The sequence below is a fragment of the Camelus ferus genome, chromosome 19 (genome assembly GCF_009834535.1).
Source record: "Camelus ferus isolate YT-003-E chromosome 19, BCGSAC_Cfer_1.0, whole genome shotgun sequence".
In the NCBI taxonomy this organism is placed as follows: domain Eukaryota; kingdom Metazoa; phylum Chordata; class Mammalia; order Artiodactyla; family Camelidae; genus Camelus; species Camelus ferus.
In genome coordinates this window covers 5160323-5183265 of record NC_045714.1, presented here as the reverse complement: position 1 = coordinate 5183265, position 22943 = coordinate 5160323, and the positions used below count along the sequence as shown (strand labels likewise).

At 47.6% G+C, this 22943-nt stretch overlaps 1 protein-coding gene and 1 long non-coding RNA gene across 3 annotated transcripts in view; one reads left to right on the top strand and one right to left on the bottom strand.

Moving 5' to 3' along the window:
- The window catches only part of PTGIS (prostaglandin I2 synthase), a 35073-nt gene extending 21429 nt beyond the window's left edge, over positions 1-13644 (top strand). For both annotated transcript variants that reach the window (XM_032461349.1, XM_032461350.1), the window contains 4 exons: positions 5181-5349; positions 6286-6467; positions 7655-7806; positions 10328-13644. In XM_032461349.1, coding sequence (XP_032317240.1) covers positions 5181-5349; positions 6286-6467; positions 7655-7806; positions 10328-10472 — 648 coding nt within the window. In that variant the 3' untranslated portion in view covers positions 10473-13644. The remainder of the gene's footprint in view (positions 1-5180; positions 5350-6285; positions 6468-7654; positions 7807-10327) is intronic.
- LOC116657834 lies at positions 1707-22922 on the bottom strand. Its single transcript, XR_004312971.1, has 3 exons — positions 22818-22922; positions 4540-4644; positions 1707-1930 (listed from the first exon to the last, which is right to left on the bottom strand). It is a non-coding gene; the product is annotated as an uncharacterized LOC116657834 (long non-coding RNA).
- Positions 22923-22943: the final 21 nt, after the last annotated feature.

Genomic DNA, 22943 nt, shown 5'->3' with positions numbered 1-22943 from the left:
ACTCTGGACCTTAAAGACCCTGTTTTGTGTTGGTTATGTTTTAGCAAGGGATGGGGGTGGGGCGGACATCAAGGAAACACATACAGGGTGATTTTAGATGCTGATATGCAGGATCTAAAACAGGGTCATAACTAGATAGGTCCTGGGGGGGTCTATCCTGGCCAGGGTGACCAGGGAGGCCTCTCTGAGGAGGAGATGTCTGAGCTGAGCCCTGGATAATAAGAAAGAACTAGATACAGAGACTTTGGGAAGATGTGAGGGTAGAGTATTCCAGGTAGAGGAAACCGCAGGTGCAAAGGCCCTGGGGTTGGATCACATCAGGTGTTTGGGCAACAGCAAGGAGTTGAGTGTGGCCAAGCACAGTGAGGATGGGTAGTGGGACTGAGGGAAGAGATCATGGAGGGTCTCGTGGGCCCTAGTAAGGACTTGGGTTCTTTTTCTGGGTGAGGTGAGAGCCCTGGCAAGGTTCTGAGCACAGGAGAGACAGGATCTGAGGAGCAAGGGCAGAAGCAGGGACACTAGCGAAGAGACAATGGTGGCAGGACCAGGTGGTGGTCATGGAGATGAGGAGGAAGTGGTTAGATTCTGGAAAGGAAGGGAAGACAGTGCCGGTGGCATTGGTAATGGACCACATACTGGAATAAGAGAAAGCAGGGCTGAGGATGCTGCATCCCCAGGCCTGGCTTCTACCCTGGCCCTGGCCCCTGAGCCCCCTCCTTCTCTCGGCCCCACCTCGGCAGTGACAGTTGCATAGGCCAACATTTCTGGGTAATTCCTCTCCCATCGACTTAGAACTTATTTTTAGTTTTCTCTCCAGAGCCTTTAACTGTCCTTACAGGCAGAGGCTGACAAGGGCTGGGGGCTGGGTTTAATCAGCATTTGGGGCCCCATTAGTGTCTAATAACATATTTATGGGCCATGACTTGGAGCTCCAAACTGTCCCCAGAATCCCTTATGGAAGTGACCTCTGTCAGCAGAACTGGATGCTGGCCTGAGGGCTTGAGTGGCAGAAAGTCTGGGGCCAGGAGAACTGGATGGGAATTGGGGACAGGATGTCCTCTGTAAGAGTGTTAACCTCTTACAGAGCCACAGTGCATTTGGGGAAACTAAGAAATCAGCATTGGTGCATTACTGTTAATCCTCTGAGACTGAGTTGTTGGCAGCGCCCAGATTTCAGGCAGAAGGGAGACCCCAAGATCTGCAGTCTTGAGAGCAGGGCCAAGAGGCTGTGTAGCCCAGTGGTTTAGGGGACTGGCTGTGTGACCAACCTGCTTAAACTTGAATCCTGACTTTGCCACTTCCTAGCAAGTCAGTCCCTTAACTTCTCAGTGCTTCAGTTTACCCATCTGTGAAAGAGACAGCAGGGCTTCGGTGACGCTGTGGTGAGGATGAAAGGAAATGATGCACGTAAAATCCTGTAACTGTGTTCAGTAGATAACCAGAGCTCAGAAAACATACTAGACAAATACTTAGCGAGGGAGGAGAGCTCCCTGAGGCTGCCGTGGAAGGCTCATCATGGTCCTGGCTGCCCTCCCAGCTCTGAGCTGTCAGGCAGCGGGTGGCTCTGCTGACCACAGTGATGCTGGGATTGACACCGTGAACTGTGGACACAGTCAGCTCCCACGGCCCCATCCGTCAAGTCTCCTTCTTCTGTTCCTTCCCCACATCTGGCTTGGCCTCCGCAGCCATGGCCCCAGGAACTCCTCGGTGGTCCTGAGTGGTGGGGGGTGGGGACTGTGGGAGCTGCAGGGGCGCCAGGTCTGCAGATGGTCAGCTGGAATAGTGATCATGGTGGCACTGTGACCTAGGGGTGGAGAGCAGAAGCAGTGTTCCAAGTCAGACAGACTTGGGTGGAATCCCAGCTCCACTGCCGACCAGTCCTGTGACCTTGAACGAGTCACTTCACTTCTCTGGGCTTCAGTTTCACCATCTGAAAAGAGGAGGCAGTAAGAATAATAGCTGTACAGAGAACTGGGTTTTCCCCTTCAGTGGTTTTATTTTGAGATAATTTTAGATTACAAAAGAGTTGCAGAGATAATACAGTTTCCAAATACCCTTCACCCAGCTTGCCCCAGTGTTAACCTCTTACAGTACATTTGGGGAAACTAAGAAACCAGCATTGGTACATTACTATTAATTAAGTTTGTACTTTATTCAGATTTCCCCAGTTTTTCCACTAATGTCCCTTTTCTCTTCCAGGATTCCACTTTGCACTAAGGGTATTTTTAATTCCCTTAGAAAAAAATTTAATCATAAACAATGACAAGAAATGTAATCTGTAATGTCCCACCCCTCAGCTCTCCATTCCTCGAGCCTCAGGTGGGCTTTTCCAGATGGTGGCAGTGAGGGCCACCCGCGGCTCCTGGCAATTTGGCAGTCCCCGTGGAGGAGGGCGCCTCTGTCCTGTAAATTCTAGCACAAGCCCCAAGTCTGATACCCACTGGCCCAGCCCAGGTAACTTGTTCCCTCTAAGTCCATCACTGACTGAGTGACCCAGGCTGGGTCCCATGGCCACACCTGAGGTCTGGAGAGGGTGGTTCAGTCCCAGACGATCCACACGGACTTATAGTGAAGTAGAGGTAGTTTTCCCAAAGGAAAATGGGTGCTGTTACCCAAAGGCGGAAGATTGTGCAGGTGTCCCCAATTCCTATTGACTGACAGTGTGGTGCGAGGTCCACAAGGTGGCGCACGAGAGTCGCTGAGCACGGAGTCTGATCACAGTGAGCGCCCCCTGGAGGTCACCTACTGCCATTCACAGAAAAGTAGAACACAGGCGCTGCTGGCTGGTGGACTTTGCTGGCGGGAGGGAATAAGATTAGACCGGAAATGTCATCCTGGGTAAACTGAGGCAGGGCCTCACGGGAGAACACATCTTCCAGGGTAGTGGATTAAAGATCTCTTATGGTTGTGTGGTCATGCACACACACAGACATGCACACTCACATCTGTGCAGATGGGTGGAAGGCAGTCTTTGTCACCTCCCTAACTTGCCACAGCTTCTCCCTGGAAGCAGAGTTAACTGAGCAGCCTCTTGTTCCACTCCTGCTTTCCGGTTAGTGAGTGGTGGCCCCCATCTGACCATCCAGGCAAGATGAAATGGCCTTGGCATGGAGTTAGCCCAAAGCTGAATTATTTATCACCTACATGCCCCTGGCTATTTAAGTGATGGACAGCAAGTGACCTTGCTTTGTCTCAGGCAGCCCTGAGGTGCTGGAGGAAATCTCAGCGAGAGTCCAAGGCCCCCATCTGTTCTGAAACCCCCGGGAGAGGGCTGGTGGAAGGAGGGGACCAGCTTTGAGCACCTGCTCTGTGCTCAGCCTCTGGGGCTCGCTTGTATTCCCTGAGGCCGCCCCAGGTGTGGCCATGTTTTTATCCTCATTTTACCAAAAGGGAGGTTCTGAGACCCAGAAGGGGGAGTGGCTTGTCCAGAGGCACAGGAAGTGGGCAGGTGAACCCAGCTCTGCCTGGTTCTGATCCTGGTTCAGGGCTCTGCCAGCCCACCTCCCAGGCTGCCTCGGAGGCCCCCAGCCCAAAGAGACACAGGTGTTTACTGGACAAATACCACTGAGCCCTCACTACCTGCTGGGCAGTGGGGAGGGACTAGGGACTGCTTAGTTTTCCTTTTCAGTAAAAGGTGTGCTAACGGTGCTTGCTTGATGGGAGGATTGGACGAGGGAACCTGGCACCTCCTTGGTGCTGAATTCATGGCAGCTAAAGAAAGAAAGAAAATCTGTTTCACCACCACTGATGCTTTAGTGCATTTATTTACCGCCTCTCCCCCTCTCAGCTTCTGTCCCAGAGGCAACCTCAGATGCCAGGTTCTCGAGTTTCCTTCTAGAGATGGTCTGTGTTTCTTCATATATATCCCTCTTTAAACATAGACACAAATAGCAGCACAGTGAAGCCCCTGTCTTGGCTACAGTCCCCTATCAGAGTCAGCTCCTTTTTAACAGCGTCCAATGTCATTATCCTGTGGACAGATCATCATTTATCTACTGATCTCCTATTGATAGGCATTGAGGTTGCTTCCAGTCTTTTGCTGCTACATCAGCACTGCCGTAAATATCCTTGTGCAAATGCCCTTTGGTCCACGTGCAGTTATGTCTGCAATAGAATTTCTGGATAAACATGACATTTAATGACTACTTAATGTTCCATTATTAAGATTGGCTAGGATAGTCATTTACGGTAGACAAAAATCTTCCTCCAAATGGAGGTGAATTGGTATTCCACCTATGTCTAGAGTTCACTTAAGGACACCCCACACACATTTTAGCCACATGCTGAATAACAGTCTTAAAATACTCAGCCAAGGTTGAAGTCTTAGAGCAAGAAATTTTATCCATTTTTCTGATTACTTAACAACTGGGACGTTTTACATCACAGGCATCACTGATCCTTGCTGCTTTGCTATATATGTACACAACACTCAGATATTTGAAAGCCAACATTCACATGTTGTATCCATTTGCTATTGTTGCGTAACGAACAACCACAAAAACTCAGTGGCGTACCCCGATGAGCATTTCTTTAACTCACCTGTCAGAGGCTCTGCTGGGAATCAGCTGGTCTAGACCGGGCCGAGCTGGACAGCTCAGCTCTGCTCCTTGTGCTTCTCATCCTCCTCTTGGGACCAGCCGGCTGCTGGGCAAGTGGACACACAAAAGCTCTCTTAAGACCTAGACTTAGAACTGCTGGTCAGTCAATTCTGCCTCATTCTATTGGCCAAAGCACATCACATGGCTGAGCCCAACTCCAAGGGGCTGGGGAAATACACTCTGCCCCTTTAATGGGAGGAGGTGTGGAGTCACATGGTAACATGCACGGATAGGGGAAAGGGTGGGGAATTGGAACCAAGGACTCACCCTCAGACGTTAACAGTAGCCTTAATTGAGAAACTTTGTTCATATTACCAGCATTTACACTGATTAGCTTTGGAGATGACCTGTGTGACTTCAGATCAATGATTTTGCTCAAGGTCAGGGATGCCAAGAATGGCCTTGAGGTAGGCATTGGGCTACGCCAAAGCCACAAAGCGTGTTTGGGCTGCGTCCTGAGGCTGAAGAGTCATGGGTCAAGCAGGGCTGGGAGCCCAGGCCTGTGTCCATGGCACAGACCCGTCAGCTCTCACCCCAGCTTCGCCCTCCTGATGGTGTGCTGGGGGCTCCTCCTCACTGCAGGGGAACATGGGGCCTGCTGCCTTCTGGCTCCTGCTCTTCCTCCTCAAGAATCCCGAGGCCCTGGCTGCCGTCCGTGCGGAGCTCGAGCCTGTCCTCTCTCGAGCGGAGCCGTCCGTGTCACAGATGACTGCCCTCCCACAGAAGGTTTTGGACAGCACGCCTGTGCTTGGTGAGACACACCCTCTGAGACGTTCCCAAAGACTGGGTCATCGTGGGCCCCCAAGCCCCGCCCCCCAACATGGGCTCCCGTCGTCCAAGTTCCATCAGTCTGACCTAGAGTCCTCCTGCCTTCATAGACCTGACATCTCCATGCCCTGGTCTCCACTATCCAAGGCTCATGGTTTCAGTGGGAGATTTTTGGTTGCAAGTGGCAGAAAGCCTAACTTAAACAGGCTGAAGCAGAAAAGGGACTTTGTTTGGGGGCAGGTAACTAGAAAGTCCAGAGGGACTGGCTTCAGGCACAGGTGGATCTAAGTAGTTTAACAAGACCATCAGATCTCAGTCTCTCTCCATCCTCAGCCCCGTTTTCCACTGGGTTGGCTCTGGGCTGACTTGTTCCTGGCCTGTGAAGGTGTGCTTCTCTGCAGTGTCCCTACCCAGAGTCCCAGGACTGTGTCCAATTGGCTCTTTTGGGGTCATTACCTATCTTGAACCCATCATGGGGTTCAGACGGTTGGGATGCTGTCATCAGCCAGTCACAGCCCAATCCAAGGTGTTGAGTGTGGAATCAACAGCTTAACCCCTTAGAGTGGGAGAGGGGGTGGTCCCCAGAAGAAAACCAGGGAACTGTTTCCAGAAGGGGAATGTATGCTGGGCAGGCAGACACAGCCAATATTCTTGGCCCTGCTCTCTCCCTAGCCTTCCCTGACATCTCCCTGGCTCCCACCATCCCTCACAGCTTCTTTTAGGGTGAGATCCAAACCCTCACATCCAAGGTCTCTGAAGAGCATGGCAGTCACATCTCATCACTTGGCCTGCTTTGGCCTTGCTTTGTGGTGGTGGACAATTCATACACCCTCTCCGAGCCTCCCTACCTGCCTCTGTAAAGTGAGGCCTGGAGGTGGCATTCCAGTGGCTGACTCTCCCCTGTCCCTGCCCCGTGCAGACAGCGTGCTGAGTGAGAGCCTCAGGCTCACCGCTGCACCCTTCATCACCCGCGAGGTCGTGGTGGACCTGGCCTTGCGCATGGCAGATGGGCGGGAATTCTCCCTGCGACGTGGTGACCGCCTCCTCCTCTTCCCCTTCCTGAGTCCCCAGAAGGACCCAGAAATCTACACAGACCCAGAGGTAAAAGGCATACCAGAGATCATGGGGGCAAAGTCAGTGCTGGATCTGAGTGGCAGCCCACTTCTGCTCTTTGCTGTGTGACCTTGCCCAGATTTCTTCACCTCTCTGTGCCTCTGTTTCCTCACCTGTGAAGTGGTCGTTATAAGAGCACCTACCTTGCTGGGTTGTCAGGAGGATGAAATGTGATCATGTAAGACGTCAAAATAGCACGAGGCATACACTGAGTGCTTTGCAAGGGACAGCTGAGCAATTCTTCCTGATTTCACAATGTTCTAATGTCAGCTTCTCAACACTTTTCCCTCTCTCTGGACTTCAACATGGTGCAAACTTTCACAACAGATGTAAGTGCTCCCTGCGTGCCAGGCTCTGTGCTGTGCATCCATCCATCCACCCACCCAGCCATCTATCCATTCACCCAGCCACACATTCATCCCTCCCTCCCTCCCTCCATCCATCCATCCACTCACTCTTCCATCTGTCCATCCACTTGTCCATTTACCATCCTTCCCCCCATCTTTCATTCAGCACCTCACCTCCTCTGTACAACAAGCCCTGTGCTCAGATAGTCTTCACATCACCACTCTACACTGCAACCAAAGGAAACTGGCATTCTCTTTTTTAAAAAAATAATTTTATTTTAAATTGCAGAGTAATATATATTTATAGAAATACGTAGACATATATATTTAAAAGTGGAGATTTGTCTTCGTTCCCCTTCCTCTCCAGTTCCACGGGTTCCCTAACAGTGGGTGGAAGTGTGTCCCTCAGATAATATCATGCTTTTACAGACATACCCACAACACACTCACACACATACAAATAGGCAGGTGTGTGCACAGGATCACACAATACGTGCTATTCCAAAACTTGCTTTTTTCACTCAACAACCAGTCTTAAATGTTCCTTCTGTGTCAGCATGCTCAGACCAAGCTCAGCCTTGTAAACAGCTGCCGTAATTTTTAACCAGTCCCCTATCAACTGCACTTCACCTTCTTTCCTGTTTTCCTCTCTTATAAATGCGAGTGTGATGAACATCCTTGCTCATTTTTCTTTGTGCAGGCGTGTTTTGAACCAAGGACCTCATGCATGCTAAGCACGTGCTCTATCACTGAGCTATACCGCCCCCTCATGCAGGCATGTTTTGATTTTGGGGGTGGCGTCAGAAAGGGACTTCCTTCCTGTCTCAGGTATTTAAGTACAACCGATTCCTGAACCCTGATGGATCAGAGAAGAAAGACTTTTACAAGGATGGGAAGCGACTGAAGAACTACAGCATGCCGTGGGGAGCGGGGCACAACCAGTGCCTGGGCAGGGCTTACGCCACCAGCAGCATCAAACAGTGAGTACCCGGAAGGGGAGCCGAGTGCCTCGTAAATTCTCCTCCCTGGGCCCACGAGCCTTGGTCCCCTGATCACAGACAGATTGAACCAGATATTATGACATCACCCTGTCCTTCTGTCCAGCTGGGTAACCTCTGTGCCTCTGTTTCCTCCACTGTAAAGTAGGGGTACTGATCAGATGACATCCTAGGGGTGTTGGAACACATGAATTGGACCTTTCTGGGTACTTACCCCACTGCCTGGTTCACAATAGGTACTTAATAAAAGTTAGTTATCATTGTAATGACGAATACCACTATTATTAATGTGCGGGCATTATGCTGGTGAATGGACACATTACACTAACCGTTTGGCCTCAGTTTTCTCAGCAGTCAAATGGAGATCATAAGACAGCCGGTTCTGCTCTAATGTCTCACCGGCATTCCTAAAAATCACTGCACCACAGGAAATCACACAACGAAAAGCACAGGATTGTGCAGGAGATGGGGGTGGGGCCCAACACTCAAAAACGTCATCAGTGACACACAAAAAGATACGCACCTAGGAAGATATGGTGGTACAGGCTCACACGTGTTAAATGGAATAAATAGAAACACCTCAGTGTTATGTACAATAAATATTGCGCTTTACTGTGAAAACGACCTGAAGTTTGCCGTGGAAGCGGGTGTTGGATGGAGCTGTGAGCTGCAGTGAAGTGTGGAAGGAGGGGTGTCTGAGATCAGATGCCTGCGGGGAATGGCGAGGCTCACCACCCACCCCGTGAGCTGAGGTTGCTGGTGGATAGAGTTTAGGTGTGTGCGTTTTATGAATTCCTGCTCAACTGGGTTCATCCGAGTGTAGTTTGTTATTCTCCTAGTGTTTCTGGCAGATGAAATGACACGTAAGGAAATGTGCAATTTGCATTATGCTTCGTTCGTACCCTAGGAGATCAATGCCACTGGAATGAATTCATGTGTTCAAAGCAACTATGGTAGCAGAATCGACTGCATTTCCTACTCCATGAAGTTTTCGGAGGGATTAAAAAGAGATGATGGATATGAAATGCTTAGCACAGGGTCTGGCATAAAGTGGTCAATGAATTAGTTAATTTGTTGTTCTTTTTGGGTTTTTTGGTCAGGGAAGAGCTAATTAGGTTTATTTTTTTAATGGAGGTACTGGGGATAGAACCCAGGACTCCATGCATGCTGGGCATGCACTCTACCACTGAGCTATGCCCTCCCCCCAGTTTGCTGTTATTTTTGTCTCACTTAATCATTATGGTAACCTTCGAGGTGGTCAGTTTGTCACTGATGCTAGAGGTCAAATCATTTGTCAAGGTCAGGCACCTGGTAAGTGGAGGTAGGTACCAGGATCCAAATCCAGGTGTGGGTACAGAACCACCCCTCCTCGTGTAAACTCATCCTCTACCGTCCTGCTGCTTCAAAGCTGGAAGGGACACATCTCACCTCTTTGACCCTCTTTGACCAGACAGGGAAACCAAGGCCCCGAGGGGGAAAGAGACCTCACAAGGGTCACACGCCCTTAAGAGACGGAGCCCAGGTCTGCCCCCAGCTCTCCTTCCCAGGGCGCTGATGTTTCTTCCCTCGTCTTCCCTCTTTTCCACTTGTTCAGTAAAATTAAAGAACCCCTGCCGTGTGCTCTGTCCCGCATTGGGCACCTGGGTCGCGGTGAGGTGGGTAGGACCCAGAGCAGTAGAGGACCCAGTCTGACCTTTACTAGCACAGGTGGTGGTAAGATCGCAGGTGGGCAGGAACCAGGTAACATCAGCTGGGGCCGCCACCACCTTTACGGGCACGCCGATTACATCATCCGCCGGTTTGTGTGCTTGTTAGGACAGCTTTCCGGAAGATGGCAGCAAAGAGTGCCTGCCTGTTCTTGCAGAGTTGGTCTATTCTAACAGTTTTCCCACAGTAAGATGTCTTGAGGGAGGGGTGCCTGTTTCTGATCTCACAAAGGCAGCTACGGTTTAGCGTCAGCCCTAAGGCAGAGAAGGGGTGGGATGAGTATGGTGGAAGAATCAGGAAGGGTCACTGTCCTTGTTAATCAGGAGAAGCAAGGCTCTGCTGCTGCAGCAGACAACCCCCAAGTCTCACTGGCTTGTCCAACAAAAGCTTGGTTCCCACACAGGTCGGCTGTAGGTTTGGGGGGGCTCCTCCCCTCCGAGCAGGGACTCAGGGGCTGGGCTCTTTCCATCTTCCCGGTTCATCATCTCAACGTGAGGCCCACACAGCTACCAGGCAGCAGAGAAAGCTGGAGTCACGCACTGGCTCTGAAATGCTTTGGCATGGAACTGACATAGGACGCTTCTGCCCCCAGCCCATCTGCCAGGACCAGGAACTCATGGACTTTGGTGAGCAGGAAGCACTCGTGCTCTGCTCTCTCACCTTCCTTCTCCCACCTTTCCCGAAGTGAGAGCTGGGCTCAGACTCAGGAGGAAGCCATCGCCTTCCTGCCTGAGTCTGGATGACCACCCCCCCCCCAACCCTCCCAAGTCACACCTTGAACGCTGTCTCCCTGCAGATTCGTGTTCCTCGTGCTGCTGCACTTTGACCTGGAGCTGATCAGTCCGGATGTGGAGATCCCTGAGTTTGACCTCAGCAGGTACGGCTTTGGGCTGATGCAGCCAGAACACGACGTGCCCATCCGTTACCGCACCCGGCCGTGAGCTCCGGGGCAGACGGGGCTCCGCGGGTGCGCGCCTCCACCCAGCCCACCGCCCATCGCCCAACTTTCTGTGCCTGCGTTGGGCCTGGGTGCAGAGCTTTGAACACCCAACAGTGCCACCATTACTCCTTCCCTGTTGTTTTGTTTTGTTTTCCTGGAAGGCTGTGTCTGGGGGAGGGGAAAGAAGGGAAGCTGACAGAAGGGGGACAAAGACACCCAGAGCTCTACAGATTATCTGCTGCAAAGGTTTAGTTTCAAAATGAGGCTCTTTCTGCTGCCAGCGCCCCCTTGCTCCTCTCACCTTTAGGATATCTGCTAAAGTGAGGGCAGACAGGGCAAAACGAGACCTCACTGCTCTGCCCTCAGCCCCTGAGGGGCCGCCGTCCAAGCCCCTGACAATGGTGTGGTTCAGGGCTTAACCAGTCAAAGCAGATGCTGGCCAGGAAAAGGCCATTCAGGGCCTAGCAGTGTGTCTGTTGAAATAAACTCTGTCCCAAAATTCTTATTAAACTGCCTAAAGCCAAGGAATCCCTTAGGTTCTGCTTTCCTAGGTGCCCCATTCGCTAGACACTTCCTGCTTCTCTCTATTCACACTGATCCTTGAGAAGACACGGGAGGGTGTCCAGAGGCTGGTGCACCCACAGTGCAGGGCGGGAGCGCCCGCCAGATGCTGGGCTCTGAGCAGCCGACTTCTCTGCACTAGAGTTTCGGGTTTCAGAGGGGATGGATTTTCCCAGTGCTGGGACTCCAGCAGGGAATTAGCAAGACACAGTCCAGATGGGATGGCCCCCGTGAAAGGAAGCAGCCAGGGCTCCTGGGACTGGTCAAACCAAAACAGAAAGAGGACGTATTGGCTTCCTACACTCTAGCCCAGACGCTTCAGCTGTGGACACCCTGCAGACTGCAGACCTGTTCTGTGTGGCCTACACTTACAAAAATTACGTCACTATTATCTTATCACCTTTGGGAAAGTTGATTCAAAATGTCCAGCTTCTCTTGAAAACTGGAAAGATCTGTCCACACTGGGCATATTCCCAAGGACAACCATGGACCAGAGCTGAGTAGCAGCTGCCTCCCTCATCTGGGGCAGTGCGCTCTGGTTCACCGGGACCTTTACTTGATCTGCTTCTCCATTCATGGTACCTCCTGTTCCCCCAAAAGCACTCATGTTTGAGAACCCTGTTCCCACTGTTAGAGGTGATATTGTAGGAGGTGGTGGGAACCTGCTAATTGATCCTCAGACCAATGGATCCTATCCTAAGTGTACTCCCACCTTGATCAAAAAGATCAATGATGAAAACTTGCATCTGTTTTACGGGGGAAAAAAACAGATCAAAAGAAAAATTACCTGGAAACCTTTATATGATGCTAAGTATTACTAATATTAGGTCCTGTTCATTGAGGACACTCTAAATGCCTGTGACAGGAACAGTAGACACAGTATTTCTACTTTGTCATATCACCTCTGTGAAGAGAGGATTTATAGATGAGGAAATGGGCTCAGAGAGGTGAAGTGACTTGCCCAGGGTCACACAGCTTGTAAACTGTTAGAATTCTGCAAACAGACTTACTGTCAGTTGCAAATGCTAGATGGGCAGCTCTGTGCTCCATGGGCTCAAGGAGGTGGTGGAGGGGCCGTTCTGCTTGGTGTCAGGGAGCCGACAGAGCCAGAGGCACCTATAAGTGGATGCATCCCATGAGACGTAGACACACATACACACACATAGCCGGGACCCTGTAGCTTTGGCTGGAGGGAGGAGAGAGGACCTGAGATCTCTGAATGTTCCAGGGTCTTGTCTCTTCTTGGAGTAGCACGGGGGCTTGGGGGTTTCCCTGGCCTTCAGCCTCCAGGTGGCCTCAGGATTCCCAGACAGATGCTATGATTGGCAGGAGGCAGGATATCCCCAGGGAAACCCATCTTCACGCCTGGGTGACCCCCGCTGCTGCCTGCTTCTTAACTCTGCAGGAAATCAGGGCTGGCAGCCTCCTGTGGGAGGATGGAGCCGGTTTCCATGGCAACCCTCAGCTGCCTCATCCTGGCTTGGAAGGGAAGGAAGGAGGCCAGCAGAAATAGCTCCAGGAAGATCTCTTGTGCGTGGCTGCTACCCTGATGTGCTGGGGAAAAGCCCTCTGACTTCCCCTCCCAAATCAGGGCTGCTTTGTCACTGAGACTACAGTCTCACTGATGTTCAGAAAAGGGCCTGTTCTTTTTAAAGGTGGCACTTCCTTGGAGCCACAATCGTAAGGAAGAGACGAGACGATTCTCCCACCAGGCAGCTCCAGTTCGTACTGGAGATATTGAAGTATAGTTTGGGAGATGAAGCTTTAAACCCACCCTTGTTTTAATCTTTATTAATTTTCTTTTCTTTTTTCCCCTTTTAAAAACTATAAGTTATGGAGAAAGAGGGAGAGATGAGTGGGTTAGCCCCTTGGATCTGGTTACTTAGAGGAAGGTACCCAGACACCATTGTATTTCTTCATACCTGCTTTAGAATCACAAAATTGCAGAACATACATTAGAAGCCCTCATAGGTTGATCTAATGCAGTGTTTCTTTACCATTGTCATGATTATTATTTTTTGCTGTATTTTGTATTGTTGTTTATCAGACATTTTCCTTTAAACAGACTCTTTTTCAACTTAAATATGTTTAAAAAGGGAACTTTTTCCACTGCCGGTAACTGACAACATGTATCACTTGCTGCCAAAAATAGAAGGTGACTGTGAAAAATAAATCTGCTGGGGAGGGGTCCTCCATGAGGAGTCACCAAGGCTCAGAGCCTGAGATCTGTCTCTTCTCTGATACAAAATGAAACAAGTGTTTCAGTCGTGTTAAAGCCGCGCCAGCACCACCCTGAGACTTTATCCTTGACAATCACGGGGTGGAAGGGACAGGAAGAGGAGTATGCTGCCCACCTCTTGGGTGTGCATTACACGTGGTGCAAGGGCCATCCAGGGTCATCTCCTCCCATCAGTGGGTCCCGCCCACAATGAGCTGGTGACTTCCTACCTGCCCATTCTCCAGATGGAGAAACAGGCTCTGAGAGTTGAACTGTCTTGCCCAGTGCCATTGATTTGGATGTTTATTGGTTTGTTTTTTTTAAAGACAGTGTTTTGTGAGTAGCAGTGATTGTTCCGCCTTGCTATTTTAATAAAGAGTTCTATTTTCATAAATTGTTGAGTGGAAATGTGCTGAAATATATTAAATCATCCTTGTTTGTGGAACTGCCTCCGAGTGTGATTCGGATTGAGTCGGCTGTGTCCAGAATGGTGAGGTTAGTACCTAGGAAGGGACCACAGAGCACCTACTGTGTGCCTGGCTCTGGGACAGGGCCTTTCATAGACAGAACCAAGTCAGTCCTCCAGCCACCCTCCAAGTCATACATTGTTATCTCCATTTTTACAGAGGAAGAAACTGAGGGTCAGAGAGTGAAGTGGCTGGTCCAGGAACACGTGGTTAATAAGTAGTAGTCACAGGGCTCAAATGCAAGTCTCTCTGCCTCCTGAGACCGTGTTCAGAATCTTTCTATCAACAATCCTCCTGATGGCAGAGGAGGGACTGGATGCCCATCGAGGACCCTGGGGACGAGGCTCACAACCCAAAGTAAGGCAAGCAGAGAAAGTCTCTTAAAAATCCACTGAATGTTCTCTGTCCATGCAAATGTATGCATGTGTTCTAATATAAAAAAGAAGAGGAGAAATGAATTAGCTTTAGGAAAAATTGCAAAGTGTAAATTGTTTTTTTTCTCTCTCAAATCTTTGAGTGAAAATAATGTCCTGAGGCAAATGTCCCTCACATCAGTTTCCTCATCTGTGGGGGGGCCATGGAAGCATATTTGGTGGGATTGGATTTGACTGTGAGCGTAACACAGCAACATTTTACACATTAAAATGTTTACATTCAACACAGCAGCCATTTCTTTCTCTCTCATGCAGATACATGAGACCAGAGGTGGTGTGGCACCTCCACAGTCAGCAGACCTCTTCCTTTTGGTCCCTCCAGCATCTGTAGCCAGTGCTTTCCACCTCAGGGTCCAGTATGGCTGCTTGAGCTCCAGCCATTTTGTCCACATTCCAGCCAGCAGTAAGAAGAGAGGAGCAAAGAAGAAAAAAATCTACTGCTTCTCTCCTACTGGTCACAATTTAATTATATGACACTCCTTACTGCACAGGAGGCTGGGAGATGTAGTCTTTCTCTCCAGGAGACCAGTACATGCCCCTGGAGGGGTACTGTATCTCAGCTTGAGAAGTGCTACATTATGCTCTCCTGTTTACCAGTCATGGTCTGAGCCACATGCAAGGCCAGAAGGACAACACTTGGCTTCCCTGAGCCATTGACTTTATATCAGAGGTCTGTAACTCCAGGACTTTGACCTTTCAGACTCCCATACCATAAAAGTCAACAGAAAGACTGTAGAGTTTTATTTTGCCAGGTAAAGACATTAAGGAATACATTTGTCATTTACTTCCATGGTCCATCTACAAAAGGATATTTGAATACTCCTAACACAGAAAGGTAGGTTCCAGATCAGAATTAATACAACCACTCAAAGAGTCGATATTAAATGGCCCCAAAGAGGAAACAACCCAAGTGTCTATCAACTAACTGATGAGTAGATAAACACAACATGGTATATTCACCCAATGGAATACTATTTGTCAACCAAAAAGAATGAAGTACTGGTATATGGTACAATATAGATGAATCCTGAAAACATATACTAGGCAAAAAAAGCCAGTCACAAAAAGCTACATATTGTATGATTCCGTTTATGTGAAAAGTCCAGAACAGGCAAATCAATAATGTTAGAAAGTAGGTTAGTGATTTCTAGGAGTTAAGGGGCAGAGGGATGGGGAGAAATAGAGTGACTACTAAAAGGCATGAGGGAGGGTGCCTGTTAGGTATTGTGCTTAAGTTCAGAGGCTCTGAGCATAGCAGAAACTGAGCCTCCAGAGCCTCGAAAACAGCCTTTTACATCCTGAAAGTAAATATCAGATCAGATACTCCCTTGCTTAAAAGCCATCAGTGCTCTTGCCATGAAATCCAAACACCTGCAGACAACCCTCGCCTACATGGTTTTTCTCTCCTCCTTTGTTTTTCTCTCCTACTCCTTCTCAGCCCACTCTTGCTCTCACACACTCCACCCTGGCCATACCTGCCATCTTCCATCTCCTTCAACCTTCCCTCCTGCCCCAGGACCTTTGCTTCTGCTCTCCCTTCTACCTTTATGGTTTGGTGATCACTCTAAGACTCATCTGCATCATCACTCTCTCAGGGAGTTCTTCAGCTGAAGTCACTTCATTATTTTCCCCACTATTCTTTTTTGGTTTTTTAGGGGGGGGAGGTAATTAGGTTTATTTATTTGTTTTTAGAGGAGGTATCAGGGATTGAACCCAGGACCTTGTGCATGCTAGGCATGCACTCTACCACTTGAGCTATACCCTCTTCCCTTTTCCCCACTGTTCTTACTCTCACACTTTTACTTATTTCCTTCACAGTGAATATTAATATTAGATTATTTTTAAAGGTCTGTGTTTATGTCTCCTGTTTAAACGTGAGCTCCAGGAGGGCAGGTTGGTTTCAACACTGCTGCATTCCCAGCATGCATCCTAAGCTCAGCACCTAGTAGGTTCTCAGGAAATATGTGCTAATAAGTGAATGAATGGCTTTTTTCTCATCTTGGGAGAGTTTATCCTTTATCCTAGATAATGAGGAGTCATAAAGGATTATAAGCCGGGGAGTGACATGATCAGACTTGTGCCTTTAAAGGTCAATCCTGGTTGCAGGTGGGGAGGTCGGGTTCAAGGAAGTTTAAAATTGGGGAAGGGAGATCAGAGAGGAGGCAGATGAGATCAGGACAGAGTGGAAAGGGGCAATGGAGGCGAGGTAGGAGAGACATCAGTCCTTAAAGGGCAGGAGGGCTGGATTTTAATGAAATACTATCTTAGGAGAATAGGTTAATTAGCTCATGATCTCTGTGGCTTTGCTTTCCTCCTATTGCTGACTTGTTCCTTTTCTCTCGCATCTTGGAGTCCTCAGGCTCCTCTGTGGGGAACAGATATTAGTTTACCTCTAATTGCTCTGCTGGAAGCCCATGTCTCAGTCCATCCTCATCCTGTATTTAATCACTGTTTGGCCACAGACCCTGGGAGTCAATGGCTTTGGCCAAGTCCAGGCCATGAAGGGGCTCAGTGGACCACATACAGGTTTACCTATCTCCCTCTGTGGGGGACCCTCGTGTGGAGTCCACCTTTCCTCCCAGGCAGGGGGCTCAAGAGACCATACCAGGGCTTAGCATGGAGTGTTATATGAAGTAAACACTACAAATGTTAGGTGGTAGATGGGTGGGGATGGCTGAGTAAGTGGGTAGATTGTGGCTGGGTGGCTGGGTGAGTGGTGGGTAGATGCATGAATATTTAGGCTGCATGAGTGGGTGAAGGGATGAATAAGGAGGTAGATAGATGTATGGGTCAGTAGACCGATCGATAGATGAGTGAGTAAGTGGGTAAGTGATTGGGTATATGGTTGGATGAATAAATGAATGGACAGATAGACAGGTGGGTGGAAAGACAGATGATTGGATAGGTAGATGGATGGATAAATGGTAGGTGGGTGAATGAGTGGGTGGAAAGATGGATGATGGGTAGAATATGTGAATGAATGGAAAGAAAGATGGATGAGTGAGTGAGTGCATGGACTGATGGGTGAGTGGGTAGATAAATGGGTGTATAGATAGTTTGGTAACTGAATATGTGGATGGATGAATGAGTGGTTGGATTGATGAGCAAAAGATGAAAAGATGAATGGATGAATATTTGGATTGGACAGAAAACCAAGGAACCCACTCACCCACATACCAGGAACCTGAGCCAGGAAACCAAGGGCTTGATAAAGGTATCAGGCTAGCATAGAACAGGCACTAGACTCAAACATCTGATCACTCAAGGATCATCCAGCAGCTAATAGGTCTTCTTTATGTTAGAATATTGAGACCAAGGATGAGAAAGCTAGAAAGAATTCTAAATGGTGTCAGACACATGCAAAGTATTCAGTACAGTGCTTGGTATACAGTAAGTGCTTAATCAATGTAAGCTGCTATTACTGTGGTTGTTAGTATTGTTACTAATGTTATATTAGTGTGTACTTGCTAGTGTTACATACGCTGCTAAGCTTGTCACATGCATTATCTCATTAGTCTCCCCAGCAACCCTGGGAGGTAGAGTCTATCATTAACCCCAGTTAACATGATTATGATTATTATTATTGAGTTTTATTATTATTATTGGGACAAAAGAGAAACAGGCAAGAAGACTGGAGTCCAAGCTGCTGCAAAAATCCCTGAGGCTGCTGGAATTTTATCTGGGCAAGGCCACAACATAGAGCAGTTGTCCTGAGTGATGTCTGCTCAGATGTCAATTATTTCCCTTGAGCCTTTGGGTAACCCCATAACCACCCTCATAAAACAGTTATTCCTTCCCAAGGGTCCATGGGCAGAGGGAGAGGGGGTTAATTAGTCTTGCTCAGTGCCCAGAAGTGCCGGGAAATCTGACTATAACACTCAGTGGGATTAGAAATAAGTGATAGCTGGGATTATGGAGTGCAAGGAAAAAAAAAATCTGACTTCAGACTGAACATGTCTCTTGCCAGCCCAGCTTAAAGGGGGATTCATTTATATTTAGATGGATGAATTAGGCTGACTTGACCTCATTCAGCCTTGAGGAAAATTCTCAACACCTCTCAGTGGGAAGTCTGCCCAGCGGGCCTGAGCAGAAGATGTTTATGACCTGGGTCCAGTACTCAGCTGCCCACTCTCTGGTTGACCATTAAGATGCTGTTCCTCTTGATGAGCATTTTAGTTTTCCCATCTGTAAAATGAGGTGGTTATACTTGAAGTCTTAATGCAGGGCTCCTTCTCTATAGATTATTCCAAGTTTTAGTACTCTTTTTTCATAGTTTCTGATAAGTACATTATAAGGAGATGGTAAACTTCTGGTTAGTGGAGAGAAAATCGTATCAGTTTAGCTCTTTGTGACACAAATGACAAAATCACAACTCAATCTGGCTTTAGCTCACAGAAGTGGAAAATCCAAAGGCACTGCCTTCAGGCATGGCTGGATCCAGAAGCTCTGATGATGTTGTCAGGATTCAGAATCTCAGTCTCAGGGATCTACATTACCTTCTATTGGCTTTATTTCTAGATAATCTCTCTGTTTATGATGGTGGAAAATTCTAAGGAATGAAGCCCAGATGCTTTCAAATAATTTATAGTCTTTTCATCCAGAAAATAAAAATTCTAAATTGGGCACTATGCAGAGCCTGGGAAAACAGAATGGCAAGACAATTTCTTTGAACTTCCCTGGCCTTTGTATACAAAAAGCATGGACTTAAATTTATATCAAGGCCAGGCAAGTAACATAAATGAGAAAAGTGACTTGAATGAAGAACATTAGGGAGAAGTGGAGACTGTAGCAAAGTAGAGAGCATATCCTGCCTAATAGGGGCAGCTGTGATTTAAGACCAGCCACTACTCTGTGCCAGCTGTAATTACCATGTTACATAGGAAGGTGGGCCAGTGTTAATCAGCTCCTCTAATTTTTCAAGAGAAGCCAGAAATCCAGATTTTCATGTAAACTCCTCTGACATTTAAAGATTGATTCAAACTAAAAAACAAACAAAAACTGTAATGACCCACACAACAAAATTCTGCAGATAACCAGCTCATGACCTCTGCTGTTTGGCGTAGGGGATTGCCCAGAGGACTGAACACTGCTTACATACTAGCCATTTCTTTTAAAAAGGTATATACAAATATCAGTTTAGCTGACTTGAAACTGAATCATCTCAGGGGGTCTCCTCATGAAAAGCTTGGAGTCAGAAAGAGGGGCTGTAAGAGAACTCTTTGCCAATTTTATTTCTTATATATCTTCCTCACATCCCCACCAATAGGATTGGATACTCCTAGAGTCAAAGGTGTGTCTTATTCATAAATTTCTTAATATCCCCTCATATAAGAGGATATATTTATTCATTCAACAACTATTTATTGAGCAGTAACTCTGTACCTGGCATTGTGCTGGGCACTATGGGAACAGTGTGTCAGACACTGTTGGTTGCCTACCCAACTTTAATCTTCACTTCTTCCTTGTTAAATAAACTTCAATTTTGTAAGGGCAGTACTTGGCCTAGCCCTCTGGGGCGAATCATATTTCCTTTGGCAGTGATGGGTATAGGAGCAGCCATGTGACCCATGGTATGGAACTTGTCAGTGGGTGGAAAAAAGCATAAAAGGAGAATTATTTTTGGCCACCTCAGCCATCTCCTTCTTTCTGCCTTTGAATATGGTTTTAGAGAGACTGACTGCTGGGAGTGGTGGCAGCCATTTTGTGACTAGGAGGCAACAAGCTTGAGACAAAGAGCCAATATATTGTAGAAGGCGGGGGCGAGGGGAAAACAAAACCTGGGTCCTTAATAACACAGTTGAGCCGCTGCATCAACTCTCACACCACCCTCTTTCTGAATTTTTGTGTGAGATAACTAAATATCCTTATTCTTTAAGCCCCTGTTAGTTACGTGTTCTGTTACTCCAGATGAACAAGAGAGACCACCTCCTGCCCTTGGGTAACCTACAATCCATCAGCTAATGAGAGCTAATAATGAGTTAGTGCTTTGTGTAAATTCCTCATAATAGTTTACATTCTTGTTTTACACAGAGAAAAATCGAGTCTCAAAGAGGTTAAACCACTTGCCTAAGGTCATTCTGCAAGTAATGGCACCAGTCATTCTGACTCCAGAACTCACTCTCTGAGCCACTAGGCAATACTGACTTCTGAGTAAGTTTGCACTGAATTCTTTGCACTGAGTAAATAAGAATTAACAACTAGTAACAACAGAGCTGTTGCTAAAAAGTTACAGAGATTTGGCTGCACTTCTAAGATCCAGGTGTACCCAGAAGTTCTTTATCTGAATCTGGAGCCAGAGCCCGAACTTTGCAAAAATTGAGTCACCTGGAATGACGAATCTGAATGACATGGAATATCTAGCACTAGCCTTGGGCTGGGGTAAGACTCTCCCCTGTCAGAGCCCTGTGGCTGTGAAATTGTCCAGCCATTCCCACATGCACATGGGACTTCTTGGCTTAAAATTCTACCATGGCTTCCCATCATTATTAAGAAAAACCTCAAACTCATTCCTTAACCTCGAGAATAAAATCCCAACAAGACTCTGCCTGGCCTGGTTCCATCCACCGCTCTGACCTCCCTTCCCAAGTTCATTTCTACCTGAGGGCTTTGGCCCCTTCTGTTCCCCTGCCTGTACTTCCTTCCTCAGAATGTCACACGGTTGTCTTCTCCTGTCCTCGGTTTCTCACCTTAGATATGTCACCTCCTCCAGGAAGGCTTTCTGCTTGATCATTCTATCTAAACTTGCTGATGCCTTTCTCAGTCATGGTCTATCACTTCTTCTTGCTTACTTTTCTTCACAGCATTTATCACAATTAAATTATCTGGTTTATTTATTTGTTTGTTTATTAACTGTATTCCCCCTCCGGAATATAAGTCCATGAGTATAAGGACCGCCTGTTTTATTCTCACTGTGTCTTCAGTGTTCAGAATAATAGTTGGCACATAGTAGATGCTCACTAATTACTGGTTGAGAGGATAGCATTTCCAGACTGGGAAATACTTTTGCCATCTATTAAATTAATTGAAGGTTTCCTAACCTTGGCACTATTGACATTCAGGGCTGGAGAATATTTTATTTTATTTTTTAACACCTTTATTGTGGTATGGTTTCTGTACGGTAAACTACACATATTTTAGATGTACAGTTTGATGAATTTTGATAGATGTGTACAACAACGAAACCACTACCACAATCAAGACAGTTAACGTTTCCATCACTCTCCAAGAAGTGCAATTTTCGAATTCCCAATTTATCCCTCCCCACCTGGTAACCATAAGTTTGTTCTCTATGTCTGTGAATCTGTTTCTGTTTTGTAGATAAGTTTATTTGTGTCCCTTTTTTTAGATTCCACATATAAATGGTATCTATGGCATCTTTCTCTTTTTGGGTTACTTCACTTAAAATGATGATCTCCAGGTCCATCCATGTTACTGCAAATGGCATTATTGTATTCTTTTTTATGGCTGAGTTGTATACCATTACACACACACACACACACACACACACACACACACACACACACACACATATGTACACCACATCTTTTTTATCCAGTCATCTGTTGATGGACGTGGAGAATTCTTTACTGTGGGGCTCTGACCTGTGCATTGGAAGATGCTTAGCAGCATCCCTGGTCTCTACCAACAAGACGATGGCACCTTGGACAAGGATCATGATGGTGGAGGTGACGAAAGTGAACAGATTTAAAATGTGTAATAATATTATGGGCAACTCTATGGAAATGAATCTTTTAATTTTAGAAATGAAAGGAAGGGCCAGAAGGGGAAGGATCTACCTTAGGGCACTGTGGCTTGTTCAGTTTGTCTCCTCCAGAACAGGGGGCCCAATGCTGTGTCCCCAGCACCTATTCACTTATCACACAGTAAATATGTACTTGAAAGAATAAATGAGTAAACATGGGGCCCAACTATGGCATCCTTAGAGAGGCCTTGCTCACCTCTCCAGGTAAATCCTTCGGTTTTATGTTCATTTCTGGAAATGATTTGATCAATTCTGTCTCCCCCACTGGGCAGAGAGTTCCAGGGGAGGACGTGTTCTTTACTGAACCTGGCACAGGACCTGAGAAGCTCTCAATAATCAGCTGTCCAAAGTAATGAATGAATGAACGAATCACCAGCTCACCCCTCACTCTCTCTTCCTGTCACCTTGCTTATTTTTGTTCTTAGAGGTTATCACCAACCACCACATTCGCATTTGTTTGTTGGTACATTCATTGCTCACCTCCCCCCACTGGAATCTAGAATTCAATTCTAGAATTAGATTTCAGAATCTAGAATAGAAGCTCATGAAAGAAAGGGCTATTTAAAATCGCAATCTTCTCCGCCACCCCCCGACCTTCTATCCCTCTCCTCTGCTTCAGTATCCTCACACTGACATATCTTATCACCACCTGACATATTTGACTTTTTGGTTTTGGTCTGTTTCCAACCAGCTCCTCAAGGTCTGGACATTTGCGTTTGGTTCAGAGCTGTATCTTAGACGCTTGTCGTAGTGCCTTGCCCACAGAAGGCGCTCAAGCCACGTTGTTGACCCGATGAAGGAAGGCGGGATTGAGAGGCAGGCAGTGGAGGTAGCCCAGGTGGGAAGGGCTAGACCTCTAGGTACATCTCTTTCTCCCAAACCCTCAGCCCGCCCCCAGCCTCACCAGTCAGCTGGGCCGGGCAGGCAGGAGTTAAGCGGCACGCACGCTTCCGACCCGCAGGTGGCGCCGTCCCGCCTCAGTGCTCGACTCCGGGCTCTCCGAAGTGCGGGACAGAATCGCAGCGAGCGG